Source organism: Neolamprologus multifasciatus, chromosome 22, assembly GCF_963576455.1.
Source record: "Neolamprologus multifasciatus chromosome 22, fNeoMul1.2, whole genome shotgun sequence".
Classification (NCBI taxonomy): Eukaryota; Metazoa; Chordata; class Actinopteri; order Cichliformes; family Cichlidae; genus Neolamprologus; species Neolamprologus multifasciatus.
The window spans coordinates 8574662-8601857 of record NC_140459.1 but is presented as its reverse complement, the minus strand read 5'-3'; the positions used below and the strand labels follow the sequence as shown (position 1 = coordinate 8601857).

Here is a 27196-nt window from a genome sequence, read left to right as displayed (position 1 = left end):
TCTACCCTCCACAAGCAGGCAGACACACTTCCTCCAAACAGACCCAAAATAGGGGTGCGTTTGCTATTTTAGTCGTGCGGTTTGTGTAACTATCTCATTGCAGTTCCTCTTTTACAGTTGTTGACAGGCAAGGCTTCACCATGCATGACGCGTCCTAGTTTCACTCCTTTTGATCTAATTAGCCTTTTTATTTAGCTCGGGAACTCCCTCTAAGATTAAAAATATCTTTTTAAAGAGACATCCCCGAGAAAGATGCAGAATTACATAAAATCAGTAGACAGTCGGCAAATCAAGCAAGCGTGACAAGAATAAGGAGAATAAAGCATGGGTTATTAAGTATTTCAGCTTCTATTTCAAGCACATGCTTCATATTATGATCTAAAATATGCTCGGCAGAAAAAAAGTAGAAGAAATAGATCCAGTTTGGTGATGCGGTGATGCAGTTCAGGGTCAGAGCTGTGCTGTCGTGTGCTTGTAACCGCACTGAAACGCTTGTTATATAAGATTGATGTGGTGTCATTGGCTGCAGCTGATTGATGGCTCGCATTTTGAAACTTTGTGTCCAATATGTTTCGCTGTGAAATCTGGACGGATGGCCAAGATGACAGCGACTGAAAACAAGACGTGGCTCATTTGAACTCAGCGTTGGTCCTCCGCAATCCTCCGACAGCCCAAAGACCCAATTTCATGTGTTTGCGTTCAGTTAAACTCTTGCTTTGTCTCGGTGAGGAGGCAGTAATTTTCTTTGAAATTACTGAACCCTGCTGAGCACGAAGCTGCTGCTGCTGCAGCAACATATATCATATCGCACATGTACTGTAGTGGATATTAGCACCAGAACAGGATCCAAAGAAAACAGGGCTTTTATTATAGAAGCAGCCAGATTTTTCTCGTGTTGATGACTCATCCCTTTTTTACTTCTTTTTTCTACTTTTGTGAATGTTTTCTGTTGGGTGGGGGAGCTCAGGCCCTAACACAGAGACTCATTGATGAGAGTGTTTGTTTGGCAGTGTGTATCCTAGCCACAAACCCACTCACTAACTCACTCGCTCACTCACACTTGCAGGATGGTTGGAATATGTGTTTACTCATTTAGCTTTTCCTTCTGTTTTCCTTCAGTTCCAACAATAAAGACGGAGCCTCGCGATGACTATGATGCTCCTCTGATGTGCACCCAACATGGTCCTGGCTTGTCCTCACCCCCAAAGCCATATTACCCCTCACAAGTCATGGCCCCGATGATGACTTCTGACCTCAGGCCATGTGTTGTTGGTGGGCCTTATTCAGCCAGCCAGCAGAAACTTGCAGCCAAGCCCTCCTCCTCCTCCTCACCTCCGAGCACCAGCCCTAAACAGCAGGATCTCCCACCCTCACCCTTCTCAAAATGCCTCCCTGCGAGCCCGGCCGTCCAACAGCCGGGCTCGCAGTCCCCGATCCCGCACGTCTCTATCATTCAGGAGACTCCCGGGCGCTACCAGCCACCCAACCTCTACTCGCCCAGCAGCTGCTCCTCCTCCCCGACCTCGCAGGCCTCCAGCCCGACCGACGCCCCCTTTTCTCCAACCCACTGCATGACACCAGCGCAGCCGGTGAGCGGCAGCACAAGCCCAGCCGCTCAGCAGCACCCCAAAGTGCCAGAGAGGGCTCGCTCTTCCCTGCAGGAGGATGGCAGTCCCTCAGCACTGGCTGTCAGCATCAAACAAGAACCACAAGAGCTGGACCAGATGTACCTTGATGATGGTGAGACTTTTTTTACTTTTATAAGACAGAATTTAAATACTTCTAATCCACTGCATGGAAAAAATTATAGAGCGAAATCCCCATCGAGCCCCCTAATTGATGAAACAATGTGGTTTTTATTACCCTCCAGCACAAAACGACCGTACTATATCTCCAGGCACTGATAGCATTTTTGATTATCATATGACTCACTTATCACTTTTGCCAGGAAATTTTTGGCCATCAAATCACAACTTAGAAGTTTTTTCCTCTTTTTTTTGTGTGGAAATCCTCTGACTCATAGTCATTTAAAAGAACAGTTAAACATTTGTGGAAAGTGATTGTTTGCTTTGTTGCTGAGACGTAAGAGATAAGATTGATCTCATTTGTCTTTGGTAAATACGAAGTCATAGCAAGTGGAGGATTTAGGGTTTTATCATAGTAAGGAGAGGGGAAGCGTGGGAAATTACTAGCCTGGAAACCTGGAAGCACAAAATCCTCCAAGCACATCTAAAGTGCACTGACTACACCTTCTTTGTCTTATAGCTTGTTGAAATAAAACATTTGCGCTTCAGTAATAAAACTTGTAGTGTAGCGCTACACCCAAGATCCAAAATGTGTTTCAAAAAATGACTGGTAGTCTCTATGGCTACGTTCACACTGCAGGCGAAAGCGCATCAAATCCGATTTTTTTGACCCTATGCGACCCATATCCGATCATGGTATGACAGTGTGAACGGCACAAATCCGTTATTTTTAAATCCAATTTGTATGTGGTACTGAATCCGATACATATCCGATGTTTCAGAAAGCGACTGCTGTGTGAACGGTCAAGTCGCATTAAATCCGTCTTTTACGTCACTGACACAAGACAGACGCCAATTATCAGCGCCCGATAAGACATCGCGAACGCTTCCTGGCCATCCGGTGAAACTGTTGGGAAGACAACGTTGGAGAAACGTTAACATTTTATTTGTACATAATCTGCAGATTCTGACAGAAATCGGCAATTATCCTTTGAAGCACCGCTTATCTAAAACAGCAATAAGGATAATTATTAGGTTATCTACATTATTATGTAAATAACAAAATAACTTAAAGCAAAAATTGGGAAACGTGAAGTCCGAAGTCTTTATATTAAGGGCCATCAGTCAAACAACACTGTTTGGTCTGGGTCTAAACAGAGCGCGTTGTGTGTGACATCTTCTGCGCATGCGGGCCGCTTTGAGCGTTCACACTTGCTGTCGCATTTTATTTGTAGTGTGAACGAGCAGACAAAAAATCAGATTTGATCAAAAAATAGGAATTGAGCATTAAGACCTGCAGTGTGAACGTAGCCTATGTGTTAATTAGAGCTTTTCAGACTCAGATCTACATGCCTAAGATGCATGCAGTCAAAAATATGTGGCACAACCAGCAACATGTGTGTGTGTGTGCTCGTTTAGCTTTGCTTTTATTCTATTAGCTTAAGCTACAGTCGCACTAGCAAAAACGGTGGTTGAAACTGCAACGCGATCAAAATTATAGTGACCGTGTGCAATCAACTTGTAATGGCCCTGCTTGAAGTGGTCAGGGATGGGGAACTGGTCTGAGATGACTCCCAGTCAGTTTCACTCTTCAAAGCAGCATTGGTGTATCAGAACAGCAATAAAATGGGGATAAATTGGCAATAAGGCAGTGACAGTCTGCTTCAATCAGTTTTTTAATTAACAGGGTCAAGTTGGCACTTACATGCAATCTGTTTGCAATTAACTGTGGTAAATCTCAAATCTGTTGCAACACTGCCGACGTGGACTCAACAATGGTGGACTGAGCAGAATCTGATGATGTGAAGACTCCACCGACACACTCCACTGTATTAGGGAACCTAATACTTTAAGTGTCGTGGAGTCTTCATCAGATCTTTGTCTTCTCCATGCACCTTGGAAGTAGGTGAAGTTTTGCCAGAAACATTTGTTGCAGACTGAGCAGAATCCACACATCAGGCATGACTCTCCTAGTAAAAACCTGGGCCTGATCCAAACGAGGCACATTTATAAACTCGTAAACAAACAGATGCTGTAAGTTAATTTTATTAATGACCAGCACTCTACCAGCAGCTCACAAATGATGGAGTGAATGTTGTACTTGCTGTAAGCGCAGGTTTTACTAATGTTTCTCTCTCTGACAAGAGGCTGAAGAATGAATGTTTATGATATAAGGGTGAAATCTTCTGTTAGAAATAGTTGGAGGCCATGTGAGGTCCTGAGAACTGAGACTCAGGTGCAGCGCGGATTTATCCAGAGATAAGGTGCTTTATTACAAAGTAGAGATGGACCGATCTGATATTACGTATCGGTATCGGTATCGGTCCGATACTGACCCAAATTACTGGATCGGATATCGGCGAGAAATAAAAAATGTAATCCGATCCATTAAATATCAAAAAAGCACCTCACAAAACTTGCTACACGGCGTAATTCGGCTCATAACCGTAGAACGTTGCAGCAGTATGCATCAGGTGATAGAGCGGCTGTGTGTATTTGTAGCCTAGCTACCAAACCAGCATTTCATCTCCGAGGAAGTTTTCCCAGAGAGAAGTAAAGCAAGTGTGTAAGTTCATATCTGAATGTCTGTAAAGCATTCCCACGTTAAGCTTAACAACAGATATATGGAGCGACTGCCTCTCTCTCTCCCTCTCCTGCTGCTACTGCAATCGTGAAACTGCTTAATGATCAGCTGATCGGCTTTTCTGTCGTGAGTCCGTCTCTCTTGTTTGTTTTTGGCCCACTTCTCACCAGAAAGAGGAAACCAGCGGCTGAACAACAGCAGCACGTTTAAGCTTGATAACTGTTGTTAGAATTTATTTAATATTACTTTCAACACCAGGATCTTTTTCTACGTAGCTGACGGCTGGTAACTGTGCAGGGGCGGATCTAGCAAAGTTTAGCCAGGGGGGCCGATAGGGCATGAACAGGGAAAAGGGGGCACAAAGACATACTTTTCTTTCTTATTCTCATTTAAAATGTCGAGCTTTTAATAAATAATTATCTGACTCTTACACCCAAAGTTTTAATCTGATGTAAAATATATAGAAGTCCATTACTGTATATAGTAACTGTTAAGTCTAATATACCCTAGTAAGCTGTAGTACTTTTTCCTTTGGGAAGATACCATCTGTGCAGTCTGCAATTCTGTTGAAGAAAGATGTTGAATCTATTTAATTATTCTTGAAAAATAATTTATTTCTGTGCATTTTTCCCCCTGCATCAAATTAAATTTGATTACATCGATTAAGCATCATGAGATGGAGGGTGGTTCCCTATTTTTTTTTGCTGGGAGTTTGCAACCCTATTAGTTAGGTTGCTTAATATTTCTGCTAAGTACTCTTTAAAATACCAGAATAGGGAGGATGGAGTAGGTTTAAGTTTATTAGACTGATCAGTATTGCTGAACTATGAAATATTTTGGGTGCAGTGTATTTTTTACATACAGGTATAACAGAATAGCTTTAGTGTTGTTATTTATTTAAACTTGAGTATAAACGTATACAAAATGCAGAAAGATATTTAAAAAACAGTTTTATTGATTAAAAAAAACACTATATCGGATTCATATCAGTATCGGCAGATATCCAAATTTATGATATCGTATCGGTATCGGACATAAAAAAGTGGTATCGTGCCATCTCTATTACAAAGCCTTAATATGTTACGCATTCATTTGCTGGTTATGCATCTCCTAGTGTCGCTCCTGTCACTGGCCGATGGAGAGGAGCAGCCACACCCCTGAATGAAAAGCTCAACCCTAACCTCACCGCCACATCACTCACAACTTAAAACATGTTACATGTTATGAGTGATTTTCACATATTTGTTAGGTCTAAAAGTCAGAAAGTCTGCTGCTGATTTCAGTAAATAGAACAAGATGCCTCCTTTCCTGTACAGGGTAAACAGAAAGAAATCCCCCATCAAAGCAAACTGGTTTCTGAGGAATTTTCTCAGTGTAATATTTCGTAAACTGGCAGCATTTTGTGCTGTTGCATTTTGACATTATTTCAAATGAAATATTTAGCTTAAGGGGCAGTAGGTTGGAGGTTTCATTCAGCTTTTAACTTTGAGTTTTTGAAGAGGAAACTGTGAGATTGGGAATATTAATATTAATTTAACAAACTTAGCACACTGTAACATCCTGATAATATTCTAACAGATCAATTAATAACTGAGTTTTTTCTGACATTTGTAATACCGCCTATCAAGTAAAGTAAGAGAAAGAAACACGAACGCTGCTGTGTGTGCGGGTCTCAGTGTGGAAACCTCCTCTGTTCAGTATAAAAAGGAAAACCAGATGTATCCTTGTTCCTGCCTCCTTCCAGTGCTCCGTTAAGTTCAGCTCAGTTCTGCTCTATTTCAGTAAAATCCCAGCATTACTGCAGAGCAGGAATACGTGTGCCTCGGCTCTAAACACTCCGAGTCAGCACTGAGTAAAGAGTTTTGGAGCTGCGCCCACAGCTTTGAACCATCCAGCCGTGCCAATTACGTACTTGTTCTGATAACATCTCCGTCTTTTATTCCAAATGAATAACCACCGGTAACTCTCACACACATATCGTGGGCAAAATAAAGCCTGCTTTTCAGTGTTAAATTTAGCACAATTTACAGTAAATTTTCCACCACAAACCTCAGTAACTTAGGCTTGTGTGATTCCTTACCCTGTGTCCTCACTTGGAGAAATAAATGACGGAGCAGAGCAGCTTCTCACAGCTGCAGATTGACTCCGACTGAGTCAGTGAGTTGGCATTTTGTCTGCCATTTATAGAGTTGATGGCGATTAATTGCAGACATTTGCCTGCATTTGATTGCAGTCGGAATGAGTCAGAGGGAGACAGGTTGCCTCCTTCCACACAACCTTGCATGCAATCGCCTTGTGACAAAACAATTGGTCAACCAGAGGACAAGGATGCTGCACGCTTAATATCTGGGCGACCAGTTTGTCAGTGCAGCTATTTCCAATCAGTCTCACGTGATTTGAAGCATTTTATTTTATTGATGTTTATTTGTATTATTGTTATTTTGCTGACCTGTTTTTCCTCTAGTGTGACTGGGGCCTTAGCTTAGCTGCAGAGAAGGTAGAAGTCATACGAGACCAAGAACTTTTTTGTAGCGAAGTGAAACAGTGTTATAATGACAAGGATCAACAGCAGCCATTGTTAGTGCTTTTTTTAATCTTTGATGATTTTTTTTATGCTTCTTCCTCTTCATGATTAACTATATTGATCTCTGTTTAAGCCAAATCTGCATTTACACACAGCTGACTTACAAGAACGTCTCTGTTAGCCTCCGAGTTGCTTGAATTCCTTTAATCCCTTATTTCTCAGCCAAAGAGCTTTGCAACAGACAACATCAGGACAAAAATCTTCTATTATTAGTTCACATCACAGTAAAAATGCACTTAAGCCTTTTCGGCACGTGGCCTTCATAACCACGTTTCTGTTACACGAGCTTAATTTTGCAATGTGCTCTGAACTGCACTGAACTGGAAGTCCCCACTTATCTGGGAGTATATTCAGAGTGACATTCTTACATTCATTTACTTAACCGATTAGCTAACTTATGGTGACAGGGGTGTTTGAGTCAATCACAGCTGTCATAGGGTACACGCCAGACAGGTTGTTAGTCCATCACAGGACACGTCTACCGCAGAGGAAATCCATACAGCCACACAGACAGCATGTATAGTCAACACAGAAAGGCAGTAGAGCTGTCCACTGCAGCAGCGTGCTACTGCATGCAAGCACTGACCTGCACTGACTTCTTCTCAAGGTCCCCTCGCGTGGTGTAAAACTGCACTTTGTCAATCCTCAGTACAGCCCAAAAAACATCCACCGATGGCCCCACAGATACCAAACCCAGCTATTTTTCTTTGGGTCATCAGTACAAAACTGAAGTGTAATAAGTTTTTATGTCCACTACAAAACATCCTGCTTATATGTCTACAAAAAGAAATAAAATCCAAATTTCAGATCCACGTATCAGCGTCGAAATTTTGAAAGAAATATTTAAATTTACTTCCGCACTGTTACAGCTTGTGTCAGTTACAGCCTGCTGAGGGAGTAGATGGTAGTGGGAGTGACGAGACGGTGTGCCAAGATGTTTATCACTGCTGTTGCAGTGCTTTAAAGTGTTTCTTTCTTCGCTGCCGAAGCTCTGGTGGTCTAGAATTTGATATAATTGACTTTAAACACAGAATAAGACGATTCGGCTCAAACCTCACTGAAAAAAGAAATGCCCTTTTTGCATCGGCCTTTATTTATGTCACAGAAGGCAGGATTTTAGTAGCGCTAACTCTATGATCTCACTGCTCTGGCCCTCTGCGCTCACCACTGAGGTTTTGGGGGCTTTGTGCGCTGCATTGTGGTGATTGGAAATAAATTGGATAAGTGATCTTCCTCGGGGCAGAAAAAAAAACCAGTTTGTGGCTGTGTGTAAGATCCACAGCGGAAAGAGTTCAGTAGATGAAGAAACACTAACCAGCAGCTATCAGCAGACGGAGCAGCGCAGCTTTGATCCATCACCAGAGCCCCCGCTGAATCGTCTGGCCGCGCTTTGTGATGATGGAGAGTGAGATGCTGTTGTTGGGCCTCAGATCGCGGCACTCAGACTGTTCTCATGCCACTTCCTCCGAACAGTCTGGATAAATACATTATCACTTCTTTACCCCGTCTGCGGTAATATTTGGCAGGCTGGAGCTCCAGATTTGATTTGTTAATGTGCTTTTTTCAGGTTCTAACGTTCCAGCCAGGTGTAGTTAATGAAATCAAAGTATTTAACTACGCCATCACAACCATAATGGATATTCCTGAAGGGTTGGCATCCTCGTTAGACGTGTTTTCGCTGGCAAATTGAGGGAAATTTTGCTAAACATTCCTTCGTTATTGTGGCTTCTCACTTCATTAAACCTTTGGCATGGCTTGATACAGCTTTACGGCCTCGCTCAGGTGTGATGTCGAGCGTGCTTGTTAAACCACAGACATCCATATCTGAGGCTTTTTTGCTCATACAGAGTCCTCTCTGAAATATGATTGCGGGTAGATTTTATTTTTTTAGTATATAACGAGTAGTCTTTGCCCAATTTGATTTAATTTCACAGAAATTTAAACACTTATCCTGTTAAACAGCCACACTATGCTTCATTTTTAACTGAAAGTGGCACAGGTGGTTTTCGTCTCCCTCTTGCACTGGTACTGTTTTTGTCTTATTATCCGTGTTTGCACAGCCTCTAATATTCATCGGGACCCCCCTCTGCTGCGCATTTTTTCACACCGTCCCCCGAGAGGCCACAAACATGTCTGTTTGTGGAAAGTCTGACTTGCGTAGTCTGGAGCCAAAGGTCCAGTATAGGCTGCAGGGTGCTGCTGAGGGAGATGGAGGTCTGCCACACTGCTATAAAACTTGCTGACTGGAGAGGTTTGCATGCTTCCCTTTAGCTCAGAATGAGGCTGGATGAGGTGGCGAAAGCCATACGTTATACTGCACAGTAGTGTGTCCAACACTTTTGTCAGTGGTGAGGTAACGCGAGCAAAGCATTTGAACCCGATGTGAGCCAGCGCATTATGAAATGCTTTTTTATGGCGTGTTGTGGCTTGTTGGATGTCAGAAATTTACAATTGATGACCAGAGATTTAGGCTATTAGATGAAAAATATTTCGGAATAAATCTGTGAGTCATACCTGACTCTGTTAAATCACTCAGATTTTATACAGTAAAAGGCAGTTTTACAGATTTTATTATGTTTAGAAGGAATTGTTAGCTTTCTTTTTATTTGTTTGTGCTCTATTCACCAATATTCACATCTGCCATGTGTTACTCATTGCTCATTTACTGGTGCATCATTAAACTCAATAAAAAGCACACACAAAATATGTGGTAATGCAGTGGAAAAGTCCCAGGGTAAAGATTTATCTTAATTAAAATGTAAAGTTTGGTGCAGCGGTTAATACTGTCGCCTGCAAAACTGCACCTCTCCTCGTCGTGTGGAGTGGGTACCCTGGTGTCCTTCTGCAGTCCAGAAACAGTTTATTAGATTACCAGGTGATTCTATGCACTGAATACCCGCCTGAGGTGATGGAGACGAGTGAAAATAGATGTAGAGACTACTTTACGAATTTGGTAGTGCAGTTGTATTTGAAGAGGCGGTCTTTAAGGTCTAAAAAGTTGCTGGAAATCAGTGTGTGTGACAGAAGAAGCATTGAAGCTACAGTGTAAAAGACACTGGATTTACATATGTGTCCTTTGATGAGTGTAGTTTTTAGGTTAAAGCACTCTATGAATGCTGCTGTAATTGCTTTTTCTCTCCTTTGCCTAAGTTATAGTGAAAGATGAATCCAACCTTTTTTCTGTCTCATAGCGTGTGCAGAGACAAACTAACATTTATTGATCGACACTAAATGCAAAGTGCAGCTGAGGTTTAGAGGAATGTTATTAGTTTTACAGATACTTGGATTTAGATACCAGAAAAACAAATCTTTGTGACTTTGCTGGATCACCATGTTATTAAACTTCCCCCCGATAGCATCTATCTCCTCCTTCCTCAGACATTTTCACTAAAAAACAAAAATATCAACCTCACGGTGACAGTAGATAAAAAGTCAGGCCATCACCGGAGTCTGTTAGACTCTTCCTACGAGGGCCATAACTGCCTGCAAAAAATCTACAGGCGATCTGTCCAAGAGCTCTTGAGATATTTCAGTCTGGACAGACGGACAGAGCGGCTCTGGCGTCCTCCGAGGCTGCTGCTGGCATGGCTAAAGACGATTCCACATTTGAACTAACAACATTTGGAGAAAATGTCGACAACCAAAATTTGACAAAGGATATAAATACAAGATCACGGTTTCTTCTCCCTTTTGTGTAATTCTATTTTATTTAGACATAAAAAAGTTTCCAGTAATCTATTGTTCAGACATTTTTAAATAATACCTGAGTTTAAAAGAAAAACTTGGCTGAATCTGTGGTGAACTACAGAACCGCTCTGTGGGACTGACTTGCAGTAACCCAGTAGGAGCCTCATAATGTGGGCCAAGAACATCTTGTGGCTTGTGGCCTGGATTTGACGTGGCAGTAAACTGGGGGAGGGTTCGTGGTGTTTTCTGCCCCCCAGCTTTTTTTTTTTCTCATTGTATCAGCGCAACTCTCCAAGCTGACGTATTCCCTTCGTTCAACGAGGCTGCTGGATATCTCGCTGCCGGATCGGCTCGCCTGTAGCCTTGTATTATTACAGGCTGGTTCGTGTTGGCAGCTTCCAGCCTTTAATGAGGCAAACAGCACTGTCCTGCTAATTGTTTGGGAGTTCCTTGGGGTTTCCTGGTTGGAGAGCCGGGCTATATCAGTCCAATCCAGCTGCTGTCAGCCACCATGGGAGAGGAAACCAGTTCCTGGATTACTTCATATCAAACCCCAACATCCACGCTCTACAGATGTAACGCTTGATAAAGATTGCCTCAGTATCTTCCGTTAAATCATATTCATATTGATGATTATCTTTGAGTTTGGGTTAGAGTTAGATGCATGAACATGCCGGTAAAAGTAAACTCCTGATCTTTATCAAAAGATTAAGTTGTTGTCATGTGAAAATTTGAAAAATGAAAACTTGAGCAATTCAGTGACGACTGAACCAAAGCAGCATCTGCTGATAATGAACATGTGATAAGACTGAAAGCCTCAAGGCAGCTACTGAACAGAGCTCATGTTTATTTTAGAGTTGTGGCTGATGCTAGTGCCTTTATTGATTTTTGGAACCTAAAAATGATCTATCAATATGTCAGCTGATATTCTTTTTAGACACTCGAGCCGGGCCTGTTGTTGTCAGTTAGTCAGAGCATGTTTTGGCATTTGTTAGGACCCAGACGCTCCTCTCCACAGCTCCTCCTTCCGCTGCTACAGGGAAAATCGAGGCCTTTCAAAGTTTTGGCTGACATAATCCGTCCATCGTGTCCTGGATTTGTCTTGGGCTCGTCTCCTAGTTGGAGAATCTCAAAACATCTCACCTAGGAGGCGTCCAGGATTCATCCTAATCAGATGCTTCAGATCAACATACTCTGTTAGAGAACAACCCCTCGTGAATGAATGAATGAATGAATTAGTCACTCATTTCAGCTGCTCCTTAATCACTCTTGGTTTCTAGTCGTACACTATTCACAGTTTAAGTCCATAGGTGAGGGACGAATAAACACAGATCACCTTTACCACAATGGTAAAGGTGACCAAACCATCAGATGTGTCCCCCACCTTACAAAGAAAACCCTAAGATACTTGAAATCCTCCTTTCAATGCAGAGCAGCAAATTTTCCATCCGAGAAAACTTATTTCACAAGCTGCCGTGAGCTTCACTCGGTAACCCTGTCTGCCACGTTGTTAAGCTACTCTGCTGCAAATAACCCGCAGTCAATGCACTGATGAGTATATGCCTATACTGCTACAGGCTATCTTTAATAGACCAACATATCGAATATATTAACCACTATAATGCTTCAATTCAATTTCTTTGATTTCTTCCGCGAAAATCTTGTTTAGCAACCTCCCTTTCCAGATTATGGCGTAAAAACAAATTTAGTTCCCTCAAAGTTTTGATCAAAACCACATATTTATTTCCTTTTGTGAAATAACAAAGGCAGATGTTACTATGCGTCTCTGTGTGTTTGTGGACTTGTTTGAAGCGTCTCTGTCGCTCAGCTCTCTTAAGCAAATCAATGTGACCCACATGACACAGATGTCACACTAGTGCTGGGCCTATTTTTAGAGCTTTGTTGTAAACACACTTAGAGATCGATAGATTGACCTTATTTTTACTTTCAATTAGACCCTCCACATCAAATGTGACACCACAACGAAAAGTAGGCCATGGTAACAGGCACGTAAACAGTACATGCCGTGGCCTCACTGAGGCAAAAGATAAATTTTTACTGCCTGCTCTTCCTTTGTTTCATATCAGAATAAACTGAATTATGTCTTTTTTACCGTTTCAGTCTCATGTGAAAGCCATTGAGCCAGATGTGGCGCATGATGATGCGTAAGACAAATATCTGCACGGCATAATTCATCCGTGATTTGGATAGTCACCGGACAGGTGATGACATCATGCGGAGGCCTGACGATGTCTTGATGTCCTAAATTTACAGCCGGCGGCCTGGCTCAACGCGCACGTTGAGAAGTCGGTGTAATAACGTGCCCCTGAGGCCTGAACTCGGCTGTTATATCCTTCCACCTCCAGATGCGCAGAAGGTCAAAGCCAGATCAAATAGAGGAGAGGAGGTCAGTTGGTTCAGTCGGGCCAGGAGAGCACACATGGCGGTGGAGCGACAGACTGTAGGAGGGTGGAGATGAGGTTTGGGAGTTTATTTCTTCAGGTTCAAGTATGTCTTCTGGTAACACCGGTCTCACATTCGCATGAGTGGTGGCAGTACGCTGTCCTGGTGACGCACGTCAAAAGCATCTCGCCTTACCATATGCACACGAGAACAGACCGTTCTGATTCTACTGTTACAACAACAGAACCTGAAGCTAAATTCTGGAGAGTTTAGATCGCGCGCAGCCAAGTCAAGCCTCCTTCAAGACGATTTCATGACCTCAGCTGCAAGATGGAGGCCACTGCACAAGAAGTCACTGCCGGTTTGCACTGATGAATCATTAGAGGCTTTGCAACGAATTTCAAATGAAGCACGAATAAAAGTAGCTGATGATTAGCTGTAGGTTCATTTTCCAGTCTTTTTCCTACATTTGCTGAGGTGATCAACTTGTCAACGTTGTTTAAGCACCAAAACTGTGCTGCTATTATTGCACAATGTTCAGCTATGTCGTTGAGTTAAATTGTTGCCGCTGCAGTCATAATTTTCACGATGCCAAGCAGGTCTGACAAATGGTTCAATTTTCAAGCATAAGTAGAAAATCCTTAAATTTGAAAAGTTGTAGTCAGCAATGTTCTGAGTGAAGAAAAATGCCTTGATTTATTATTTGAACTTCAGCACGTCATCCTGACCACACGCCTAAATGCACTGAGTTGAGTTTCTGTTTGACTGGCTGATTAGTTATTTGTGTTAATGAGCAGCAGAACAGATGTTCTTAATAAAGTGTGTGTATTTTCATTTTTATGGATCCGCTAATTCATTAACTGGCAAATCATTTCAGCCCCGTTCATCAGCATGCAGCTAAAACCTAAAAGGTTCCTTTGCAGCCTTTTGTTTATTGTCTGCAAGATGATTTTGGCACAAAAGTGAAAGAATAGATCAAATACCTTTGACCTAGAAGATGAGGAAATGTGAAGATTTTACCTCTAATTTTACTTTTTTTTTTTACTTTTTTTTTTTAATAAATTTTATTTTCAGTCACAATAGCATGTTAATAACAAAACATTGAACATACAGTAGTTTGCTGTTCAGTATTTACAATACCCCAAAAGATAACAGAAATAGAGAAGGAAAACAAACAAACACACCAAAGAAACCCCTACAAAACAACAAAAAACAAACAACAACAAACAAATATAAAAATAAAATGTATAAGGGACATTCAGTGTACAGTTAACTATGATAGTGATATAGAGATATGGCATCCGGTCATGATAAGGTGGTCATTTTAAATGTTTCCATGTACATCAGGAATGGCTGCCATGCCTTAAGAAATTTGGCATTTTAATTTTACATTTTAATAATGCCGGGGAGGCTTGTCCTCCCCGTTTTTTCGACAGGAAGTGATTTAAAGCACCTGCTGCCTTGCCTCCTTGCCTTTCCCCGACTTTGTTTCTTATGAGGACACATTGCTGTGAATCTCAGCTTCATATTTGCATAATAGCTTCAGTGTGTCCATGTGTTTCCGTGGTACGAGCAGGAGTTACCGCTGCTGTACTGTAGATATCAAACATGCCAAACAGATCTCATTGTTCCTTTATTAATCGCAGTCCGTCAGCGAGCCAAGCACATTTACTTCATGTCTAGACGAGCGTAACGTATCTCTGTAATTGTAAACAGCTTCAGTGAGAATTTAGATGATTTTGGCAATTCGGTACGAAAGTTTTGCATCCACACATTTAGGTGATTATGACACACTTTTATTATTTTGTTTTTCACCATGACAGCCTCCCACGCACACTGGTTCCTTATTGGTGTGGGTGTGTGTGTATGCTGACATCGTGCAACACATGCAACCCATTATATTTTTGCGATAGGAAGTGTGGGGTATTTCTGGTAGGAAGTGTCCGTGCCAGTGCTGGGTCACTGAGGAAAGAGCTGCTCTGCTTTGTGCAATGAAAATAGATGTAGAAGAAGGAAAAAAAAACACCTTCATTTGTGTGGGGGGGGAGGGAGGGAGGGGGGGCTCAGGTTTCCAGGCTGCTCTGACCAGCCAGACAGAGGGAATTCCTCTCTCAGCCCTCTGGCCTGGTTTCTTCAGGCCAGATCCAGGGGTCTTCCCCTTCCCCTCTCACATTTCTCATCATTATGAAATGGGAGCGGACGTGGGCTTAACCTAGATACTGGGTTAAACAGTAAACAGCAGACTAATGAGGGAGAAACTGACTTCCAAGGAATAAGTGTGTTTACATTCACAGTTTAAAGAACAGTAAAAATCAAGACAGACGGAAAACAACACAATCAATTATAGTAACCAAAAATGACCGATTTGTGAGTCTCCCCGTTCATATGTACGTATAGGTTTTTCTTGTGTAGCAGCTACAGTCTGTCAGACTGTGTAGCTGCTCTTTGAACACACCACACCATCTGTACACAGCTGATAAAAACAGATAAACAAGTGCACCTGGAGGCAGCAGGATGTTGCATCATCTCTCCTGATAAAAAATGGCTGGGGACCTCCAGTGTAAAGTGATTCTATCAGACTGACTCAGAGGAAATAACAGGTTCTGTATGGCTCAGAGGAGTTTTGCTCACACTGGCAGAAATAGCACCTTATAGATGTACTAACAAGTGTATAATAGCCTTGTGCAATGAGAAAAATCAAGTTTTACTAAGCACATTTACTTTTTCTGGGCTCTCTAGTTATCCTTATAAGGGCATCATTTTTAAAAATGCATATATTTGATGAACCCAACAGCGAACAGGCAAAGTTAGACCAAGACTTTAAAAAACAAAATTTTTTTTCATAAAGCTTATAGATAGAGCTGGAAGCTTTGCTCCTATAGGCTCAGACAGCTGGGAAGCTTCATGTTATACTCTGTGGTGTACTGAGCATTTCTTCTCCTCTCGCCTCCTCCTCCTTTCGCTCCCCAGGTGTTTATATGTCACTGCTGCATGTGTTTTTCCTGTCTCCCTATGCTCTTTATTTTCTTCCTAACAGACAAAAAAACCTCCTGCAGACTCAGGCTCGAGGAGGTGCCCCTTTGAGCCTGGGAGGCGTCTCCTAGTGCTGCTTAAAGGAGATTGTCTGATTGTAGGGGGTTTTCTCTGTTACTGCGTAGCTTCTTACGTTGCAGCACCTTTAGGAAGCTGTTGGTGTGATTTGGCACTATATAAATAAATTTTAATTGAGATGAATGAAAGCTCTGTGTGTGTTAGATGTTATAAAATGTCAGTTTGTTTTTGTGTGATTGCTGAAACTATTTCAGGCTTATCTTATGCAAACTTGCTGCAAGAATTAAATGAACATTAGAAATTGAAAAGTAACAATAAAAATGAACCTGAAGGATCCCAGATGGACACTTGTAATCAAGCCTTAATAAAATTTTGATTGGCCATGTCTTAGAAGCACAAGCTCAGGTTGGATTTTACTCCAAATCCTCACTGGTGCATTAAGATGGAGCTGCACTCTCATTAACGGCATCACGTGAGGAGGTTTGGTGAGATGATCACGAGGTGATCTTTGGCAGTGATCCTTGATGCACTGAGTGCGGCAATACAGCCAAGAATTCATCCGTGTGTTTTAAAGACTTTATCACGAATGTTTATCAGTTGACATTTTTGTGCTGAACTTTACTGCACCATCTGTTTTTCTTGGTTTTTATTTGCTGGTTAAATCAATGCATTATAGCCTCTTTGTTAGGTTCAGGTTCAGAATAATTCCCTTCAGGAGCAGTAACCCTGCCAAATTAACACTGTGTGCATAAAGGTGACACACTGCCCACGTTGATGAAAACACTCCGAGACAAAACTGTGAAAAGAACTGAAAAGTGACAAAAAAAACATTGCATCAATGTTTCAAGTTCGGGTTGAATAAGAAGTGAAAAAGAGACTTAGAACGGGCCTTTTTAGGTATTTTGGAGGAAACCTGAAATCCTGATCATCCTTTTCTCTCTTTTCCTTTTGCAGTAAACGAGATCATCAGGAACGACCTGTCGAGCATCTCCGTCCACAGCCACGCGTAGTTTCCCGTCACCACCAAAAGTGACAGGAATTTTTTTTAAAAAAGGGAAGCACCAAATGAATTTGACATTATGCTCCACATGTTTGGACTAAGGCATGCAGGAAGCAGCAAAAGGAAACGCAAGGAGAACAATTCTAAATGTATTGTCCAGATGATCAGGGTCCAACGTGTGCCTTGTTTTTCATATATAATAACGTTACATAGAACCTATCCAAGGTATAGATTACATGACCGACATGTAAGTTAAGTATGTAGCAACCAAACCTGCCATTTCCAGCCTTTACAAGAAAGTGTGCTTTTAGAGGACCAAGATTTGCTTTGTTGTTGTTGTTTACTTTGGGTTTTTTTGTTGTTTTGGGGGTTTTGTTTGTATGGCTGCGGTTTGTAAATGAGTCGGCGCCCATGAGTTATGTCATTTGTATATAAATTTGGATGTGTAATGCTCCAGTTTGCATATCTGGCTTTACAGAGAAACCATTTAAAAGACAAGTGCCTTTTTGACTGGAAGCAAAAAGACATGGCCTTGGCTTCACATATTCAACCTCAAAATTTCAAATTAAATATATTTTAGGGGCAACTTAACTTACATTTTCCTGAACAGTGGATACTGTGGGTAAAAGTGACAATTAAGGGATTATGGTGAATGCAAGAAGATAGAGTGCATGCAGTGTAACTTGCATGTAGTCAGCAAACTATGTTGTCTGTTATACTGTGATGTCTGTCTGGAGTTCAGCCTTTCATTTTGGAAATGGAAAGTTGGATTTTTCCCCATCATCATACTGTTCAGACATAATTTGCTTGCAGAGAACCAACAACAAGCACTTATCCACTAAACTAGTGGCATTTCCTGTCAATGTTTCATTAATGCAGGGGTGGAGCCAAGGACAGCCAAAGGTGAAGCCAACCAGGACTTCGAAAAACTATAAAAAAAAATGGCACTAGCGACATAGTCCTGGATGAACTGAAGCCGTATCCCAAAAATGAAAGTTTGCGGGGTAAAAGTTTTCCTGACAGACTATAGATGTAGTTCAGTTTGTATGTTGTAGTTAAATACCTTTCTGTGTGTCAGCACTATTTAACACATTATGGCAACTGCTGTATTGATTTCAGCCATGAAGTGGGCAGCAGCGGCGTCCTGACTTAAATCCTTAACCGACAACTAGCAAATGGCTAGTGTTTTGGGCAAAATTAGTTTCCTTTCAGAAAAACCAAAAAGCATGAGTGTCATTTTATTTCAATTTGGGCATACACCTTATGCACAAAAGCACTGGACCACCTACACATTACACTTACAGGAGCTGCTCAGCCATTAAAACGCACACCACGAAACTCGTGGTACACAGTTTTTGTGCTGTTAATGTGAGAGGAGGTTTGGAGCTCTGCAGTTATGCGTTGGCGACTTGTACCCAGAATGCACGGCAAACCTGCTCTGTAGCTTCACGTGGTCTGACACACCTCCGCTTTGCAGTAGTACCACTTATAGTTGATCGTGGAGGGAAGAAAGCAACTGACTTGTTTGTAAGAGTGGCATCCCCTTACAGTACCACACTCAAATTCAGTGAGCTCTTTAGAACAACACATTCATTCACAAATTTTGGCAAAGGCAGACTGCATGGCTAGGGGGTTAATTTCATACACCTGTGGCAATGAGACTGAAAACACCTGAACGATTGAGAGCTGTGTCCCAATACTTTCATCCATTATCGGTACTGTATCAGCAAAAAGCAAAGTAGAAATGGGGGTTTTGTCTAGCATGCTTGTATAAATAATTATTTTAGCCATCCACTGAATCCGAAACATTGATGACTATCTGTTGAAAGCCCGGCTGCAAACCAGTTTTTGTGCAATAGCATTAACAGGAAGTGGAATACTTCTCTTTGAATGGCTCTCAGCTTGTTTAAGAGGGATGCAAATAATCACAGAACTGGAGTTACATTTAGTAACCTCTATTTTTCTAGCAGAACTTTTTTTGTAAACACCACGACCATTTTAACAGCTCATCCATCAGCTGAAATTATAATTATCTTATGAACTTTAGCTTCAATTTAGCAGCATAAGACTTTCTAATTGTAACTGAGTGTTAAATGAGCCCTCATAATGTGCTACTACATGCCTGCATAAGCAAATGATAAGTGACACAAAAAAATGCTAAGCTGGAAAAATAAATAGTCATCTGTTTCTTTGGCACCCCCGTGTAAATAATGGTTTCAACCTGGCCACCCCATAAATTTGTCTGGCTCAGCCACTGCATTAAGTTGACAAGTCATTTCCCCCAACCCAGCCATCAACTGTTTTTTACACCTTTTTTTTAGTCATTTTTAATAAAAAAGAATACATACAGACTTGAAAAGTAACAGATAAAATGTTAGCTGCAGTAATACTGGTTCGACTTTTTTTTAAAAAATCATCTCAGTTGTGATGAAGCTTGACTTTTATTACTCCCTGGAAGCTATGCAACATGCAGGTAGCATTAATCTCTGAGAGAATGTAAACATTCACCGTCATATCTCTAATCCAAAGATTACTTTGCAGCGGTGAACAGCAATACGAATATACACACATTTTCGTTTTTGTATTTTCATATTTATTCTCTTAGCATGAGCTCGACGTTTATTCACGTTTATCATACAGCTTGTTTTAGACGGTTACATACTGCATACTGTGGTTTACCTGCTAATTTGTCAGCGCTCGCGCACTTGTTCCCAGTTTTATATGTATTTATGAGTCTTAATCTGTGTAACGGAAGAGCATGAGAGAAGCCATACTGAAATGTTTCAGAGGAGAAGGTTACTCTTTGTCAGTAACTCATAACTCTCCTTTGTCATATTTTGTGGACTTGTCAATAAATAAGCCTTCATCTCTTTGATCTGTGTTGTCTCAGCTTTACTGTAGGAATGAAATCAGCAGTTTTATATGTACGTTATGTGTGTTGTCACAACAAAGGCGGCAATTTGTCTCATCGCCTTAGGTTAGACAAAAGACTAAAAGAAATAATTAGTTTACATCGTGGTAATATGGTAAAGGTAATGAACCAAAAGTTCCCTCGTAATAAGTTTGTTATACTGATCTTTGAACTACAGATCTGTTCAGAATTTATAATATCTGGCATAAATACATTTATTATTAATCCTCAATTAATGTTTCAAAGAGCATAGAGAGTGTGCTATTTTAGCTTTCACAGCGCACAATATCCTCTCCTCTTTTAAGATATGAAAACATAACAGCCAGCTGTTGGGATTCATTATATAACCATGTATAATCATTACAATCATTAAATGCTGCCCTCGCTACTACATCTTTTTAAAAAAACTTTTCATAACTGTCATTTATAATTGTCAACTCTAACTCGACTTTAATTGTCAATTTGTGGATTCATAGCAGTGGTAGGAAACCTAGAAGTTCTGCATGTGTTTCCCACATTTGTTCCTGTTTTGCTGTATTTCTGCAAAGCAAAGGTTGCATCTCCACCTTTCCTGTCCTCTTATGTTGGCTTCTTTTGTGACTTCTTGATTAAGGCCAGACCCCCGCTGTGATCCTTTTACCAGTGCCGCTGAAGCTGCTGTAAGAAGGTGGTGTCGCTTTTTGCATGCATGGAGTCACAAAAGCCTTCAGGATAAATGTCTCGCTTGCTGGCTCAGAGTTATCTACATGGGAGGGGCTGTAATCTGAGTTTCCTTGCTCTGAAACATCCTCTAAATCGTGAGAAGATCACGTTAGGCTCCGCTTCACCTCGGTTTGTGCATAAAGATCAACCTCAGCTGATATTTGCTTTAAGCACTGGTTGTTGTTGAAGGTAACTAGGTCACGTCAGTCATGTTCCATGTTCCACATCATATACAAATCAGGTTCCAAGAGTGTATTCATTTAAATATGTTATGAATGAATTGAAATGAACGGAGGGCAAAGGGTTCCTTTTATTATGGTAAAAGTAAAATATGAACTTTCTCAGTAAAAATATCTGTTAAAAAAAACTTCTCAAACCTTGATACATTGCATGTGTGTTTTTTCCTAAGTCAGAATTAAATTTAAGCAGTGAAATAGTGAGTGACAGTGTTTATAAGTTCTTTATACTGAGTCTTACTATAGTTGTCAGTGTGTTTATTTTACGCGTTCGTGATAAACACACACTTATATATAAATTGGGGTGTTCGTGATTCAAACGAGTACTTTTGCCAACTCGCAGTATTTTTTTATTGTATTTATTTTAGTTCTAACAACCAAATGCAGTGTTTATTTTACATACTGAATCCAAAATTCGGCGGTTGTGTTTGTAGTGTGGGGTGGAAGCCTGGATGATTCTAGCCCTCAGTGAGTTAACATTTAGACCTTGACTTCTTAAGTTTTGAGAGTGCCAGTTTAGGAAGCCAACATATGACTGAGGAGCTTTTTTGTTATTTTACAAGGAAAATGTTCCAGATTAATGTCTGCATCATCGATGTACTGGTTCATAGCTGTCTAGCCATTATTGCGGTGGCATTTCTTGCCAACAGATGTATTCATCAGTGTTAGGAAGGTTATAAGGACTATAAAGGTCAAGGTGAAAATAAAGAGAAAAGCTTCTTTCTCCTTCGGCAGAAGTTTGAGAAACCTGATCATTGACTGTATAAAAAGGTGGATGCTGGCACCGTGAAGTCATCACTTTGTCCATTTTGAAGTCTGAACTTTAAGTTTATAGCTGATGTATCTTCATTTATCTTCATTTTCTTGATCCATAAGTGACCATGACATGTTCACTAGTATGCTAGGTACATTATATACGGGAAATTACCCCCTAACTTTAGTAAGCTTGGTTAGCGATGCACATTAACAGATACCTGCAAAGTAATGGGGACATAAAATACTAGAACAACCATCCAAGCATGATTTCGTCTGACTCTGAAAATCTGATATGGAAACAGCGATGTTAAAATCACAGTGGCTACATCTCTCATATAGGCTATATTTATCACACTAACAGAGAAACATCATTAATATAAAGTGACATGATATAACCAGGAAAAAGAGGGTATCAACAGAGGGAAAGACAAATATTGATACTTTTTACAACAACTAACTGTTCTTGGAATTATCAGAGCTCTTGCATGAAAGCAGAAATCAATCCTGCAACCATTAACTCCCTGACTCGTCCAGTGTTAACCAGTATCTGCTCTTCATTAACAAATGTGTTTGATTGGAGCTAAAAATAAATAAATAAATAACATAACCATTCATTTCCACAGCAGAAACATTTGTGATGCAGCAACATAAAATCTATATTCAGAAAGAAAAATAAAAGTACTGTTCTGAGTCTTGTGTGATAACCTGTGTGCTCCTTATAGTGCTTTCAGTGCTGCGCGCAGGATTTCTTTCCCAGTTATGGTCCACACTGACACCTTGTGGTCTGTGGGATTTCTGCTTTGCCTACTAACACAATAAATCTCAGCGCTCAGCTGCTGGTTTCTTTACATTTGTTTTTCTTTTATGTTTGAGAATGTCACAGCCAGTACCGTCACGAACATCCTTCACACTCTGCCAGTAGGAAAATCAGGACGTGTTTTGCTTGGCTGCCTTTAACCTACTCATCGCCTTTTAGGGAAATCAGGTGTCATTTGTACTGTGTGCGCTGTAAAGTCTGTCATTTTTGTTGGCCTTCAAGCAGCAGCTTTACACACCTGGTAAGCACAGACTTTGAGTTTCAGTGTTATTTTGTTGTCTGATTATATTCATAAATGTCATTTCACGTCATGTCTGTTGTCCTCTTCTTCTTTAAGCCTTATTTTTAAAGAAAAAGTTAATAATACACAGATTTTTAAGGTCACAATGTTACAACTGATTCTCAAAAATGCTTGTGTTTTGAAAACTCCGTTAGTACAGTGAAGAATCTCTTCTTTTTTTAAATCTTTTTGAAGATCAAAATCAATAAATAAAGTTGCATATGTTTGTTTTGTTTTTTTAAATTTCCTGGTAGGACAACTAAGTTGAAACTGTATCAAAAAATATAAAAATGTAAATGATTAAAACACATTTTATTATACAGTAGGCATTTCTGTATTTATATAATACCCTAGCATTTATATTACAACATATAGACTTATTGGTCTCTTTATTAGGTACACCTGTTTAACTGTTCGTTGACGCAGATATCTAATCAGCCAATCACATGCCAGCATCTCAATACATTTAGGCTTGTAGAATGATCAAGACCATCTGCTGAAGTTGAGAAGAAAGGTGATTTAAATGACTCTGAATGATGCATAGTTGCTGGTGCCAGACACGCTGGTCTGCTGGTCTTTCCTAATAAACATTTCTGGAATTTACAGAGAATAGTTTGAATATAAAAAGATATCCAACAAGCGGCAGTTCTCTGGGCAAAAATGCCTTGTTATAATAATTGTTATAATAATTAAGGCAGTGCTAAAGGGAAGGAGAAGAGGGAGGAGGTTTCAACTACGTAGTGTACCTAATAGTGTTTGGTGAGTGGACATGTAAAACATTTGAATCTTTAAGCCTCTATTGGCAGCTTTTCACTGATTTTCTTTTCTCTCTGTTTTCAACTACAGTCTGGTAAGATGGAGAATTTATCCAGCAATGCCACATTCAACTCCAGCAAAGCTGACCAATGTTTTTTTACACCAACTCAAATAGCGAAGCTCTCAGTGATTGACATCTTTACTTTTATCATCGGGGAAGCAGTGGTAGGGAAACTGCTGTGGATCATCTACACATCCAAGAAGGCTATAGATATCCTCAACTGTAATTTAGCTATCTTCCACACTGTGCATTATTTTACATCCTTCGTTCATTTAATTTTCCTGTTTTTGCTGCCACAGTACCAGATAATACTGCTCAAGGTTTTGCTTAACTACACACAAACAGGAGGCGCATCAAGTTTGGTTTTCATATGCATGGAGAGATACATTGCTGTGGTTTACCCCACATCTTACCATCTGCTGAAGAAATACAAATTCAGGGAGATGTGTGCTCTGACAGTGTGGCTCCTTACTGCAGTTGCTGTTTTCATAAGTAATCTAATTACTATCCCCTCTCAGACAGCCATGGTGTTAGGAGCTATCCCACGTGTTCTGGTGTTATTCAGTTGCACACTTATGATCTACTACAACAGAAACATCCTGATAACGCTGATGAAATCAGCACCGGAAAAAGATGAGCTGCATCCTGCCAAGAAAAGAGCCTTCCGAATCATCCGGGCTACCACATTGATCAACTTGTCATGTTATATTCCAGTAATCATATTGCAATTGTTCATCTATCGGCACCAACCTGCATATGATTGTTCACTAATACCTCTGTGTATAACATTAGTGTCAATTGCAAGTCTTGGACATCCATTGTTTTACCTGTCAACCCAAAGGAAGCTGCGTCTGTGCTTAAAGAGAGACACGAAAGCCAGATGAGTGTTTATCAGTCCATTCTTGTCATTTAAACTCAAGTTAAGGGCATTTACATAGAGTGATAGACAGGTAGATGTATGGGAGGGTGATGGGTATAACAGTAACGATGCGGGGAGCAGAAATAGTGAAAGTAGATACATTTAAATCCGAAGCAATGGGCACCAGATGGATGAAGATGGGAGTGCAGGCAGCGGGAAGTGGGTGGAAATGAGTGTTAGAGATGAAAGAGGAAACTTTCAAGAGTGAAAGAGGTTTAAAAGATGGTAGTGAGATCTGCTATGGTTTGGTTTACAGGAGTAAGCAGAATGGAAAAGATTAATAATTATTTCAGAGGGACAACTCAGTTTGACTTTGGAGACAATGTTAGAGAGGCTGTTTCCTGGAGGAACCTACCCGAGGGATTAATAAAGATCTATCTATCTATCTATCTATCTATCTATCTATCTATCTATCTATCTATCTATCTATCTATCTATCTATCTATCTATCTATCTATCTATCTATCTATCTATCTATCTATCTATCTATCTATCTATCTATCTATCTATCTATCTATCTATCTATCAGAAGATTCAGTGCAGTGAAAAGGGACGAAGAAGGCTGTTACAGAGGAGGATGCTAATGATAGCGTAAGATGAACGCAGAGGTTAGCTAAAGCAAGGAGCTGTAAGAAATAGTCTCAGCTCCTTATTTAGAAATGTCTTTCCGTTAGCAAATGCAGAGATTTGTTTTCAATAGGAGGCCTTCTTTAAACTATTTAATGAACTGTGTGCTGTTTAATTGTTTTTTTAATATATTATAATACACATTACACCGTGTGGGGTAAAATATTTTGTCTGTTAGTAACACAGGATGAATTTAAAAGTTGCTGTTAATCATAAATGTTCTTTTTTTGATTTGATTATGTCACAGCCTGATCTGTACTAATACTGTGTGTTGGGAAAGCTGAATGATCAGATTTCAGTACTGTCTATATTCATAAATGACTTTGTGCAGTAGTATAATATTTAATAGAACAGAAGTAATATTGTGCTGTTCCTGTACATTCACATGACATGAAAATGGCCACAAGAAACTGTGTGTTGATTCCTTCTGCTTTGCTTGCTGTTTTGATAATATCATGTAAATTTAGAGGAGCCGATATTTAAGTGTAGGTTGTCAGAATCATGTCGTATTTATGAGTTGTTTACTTAAAATAAATAAAAATCAGGTCATGTGCAGGTTGCTGAGAAAAGAGGTGAAAGCAAAGTTTTAAAAAATTAATTGTTGCTTTAATGTAATTATTATGTTATTTATGTAATATTGTGCACAGCTTGATTAAAACATGTTATTAAAAACCAATAAAATGTTACATTGCTTAATCATTACAGTAGTCACTACACTAAAACCACTGAAACAGTAAATGTGCTTCCATTTCTTTGGGACTAACTTTACTCCTTTAATTACACAGGAGCAGTTCTATTGGTGCTAAAAAAAACAACAACAACAACAAAAAAAAAAAAAACGGTGTTTATAACTGGCATGACTGAATGGTTTACAGCTGTTTGGCTCTGCCCTGTAACTCCCTGTCCTCCTCAGTGTATAGAGCCGAGCCCCACACATTTCTGCTTCATAATAAACGCTGGTATTTTGATGAAACAGAGCAGAGCTTAATGTGGAGAGTCAGAGGGGGAAACAGGAGGATCCCAAACACCTGCAACAGATGCATTTTGTTTCAGAGACAGCTAAGTTGGCTTTTACAGCCACCCAGTGGATTTGCAATGTTTTTGGTTTTGACCTACAAAAAATCAGTGTACAATAAGAAATTCTCTGTGTTTCTTGTTTCAGCACTTCCCACACATTTTATTTGACTTCCTTCTCGTATCACACCGCTCACATGCAAAATCGAAATGCTGCTGGTAATAGAGCTGTGTCAGTGTGATAGGTTGTCTGTGGGTTACGGTATCTAATAGTGACTTTAATAAGTACCTGATCATACGTCATCTGCATGATGTATCTACACAGCATTCAGATCAGCCGTTACAGTACACACGGCCAGGACCACACAGGCCCAGCAGTTTGTAGCAGAAGAGTTCACCCAGATGGTTCGCAGATAAGTAGCTCACACATCAGGTCTGCTGGCTTTTGGTTGCTAATTTGCGCTGCAGTCAGCAAAATAATGGTTATTATTTAAATTAGTGCATGGATCACCTGCTGAACGCCCGTACGCACTTCTGTGTGATTGTGGCTAAGTTGCCCCATTTAATATGGCTCAAAGTTTGTTATTATCCCCACTTTTAAACATCATTTATAGCGCACTGCTCATCCTCCAGAACAGTGAAAATCCCAAAACTGTTATCAGACAGAAGCCAAACTAACTGAAATAAGATTCTGGCATTCAGACTAACTCAGACTAACTAGCACTGTTAACCTGTCCCACGTTGACCTAAAGCTGTTCAAATTACATAAATGAACATCATACTTATCTGGCTCAATACATGCATACATGTACTCGTTGGATCATCGCAAAAGCAGGAATATATAAACTGATTTTTCTCAGCATTTTGTGTTGCACGGGTCTCCGGATGAAAAGTAGTCGTACACACTGACCAGAGGAAACATGGTCACAGCTCCCAGCAGAGAGCCCAGCTGCACTACAGCTCCGCACCACACGAGGGCGCTGTGGCCTTCATCACGGAGGATCATCCCAATAATCACCTTTACATAGGACAGGGTGAGAATAAAGAGGACCCAGGCCAACAC

At 40.4% G+C, this 27196-nt stretch overlaps 2 protein-coding genes across 3 annotated transcripts in view; one reads left to right on the top strand and one right to left on the bottom strand.

Annotated features, from left to right (window-relative positions):
• Positions 1-19458, top strand: part of nfatc1 (nuclear factor of activated T cells 1) — a 51782-nt gene extending 32324 nt beyond the window's left edge. Inside the window, exons 9-10 of one of the 2 annotated variants that reach the window (XM_085148014.1) lie at positions 1120-1740; positions 17009-19458. In XM_085148014.1, the coding sequence (XP_085004140.1) occupies positions 1120-1740; positions 17009-17064 (677 nt within the window). In that variant the 3' untranslated portion in view covers positions 17065-19458. Of the gene's footprint in view, positions 1-1119 lie in introns of both variants that reach the window. The other variant, XM_085148013.1, reaches the window with a different exon arrangement.
• Positions 15827-27196, bottom strand: part of slc52a3-2a (solute carrier family 52 member 3-2a) — a 16291-nt gene continuing 4921 nt past the window's right edge. Inside the window, exon 4 of the mRNA XM_085148015.1 lies at positions 15827-27196. Coding sequence (XP_085004141.1) covers positions 26990-27196 — 207 coding nt within the window. The 3' untranslated portion in view covers positions 15827-26989.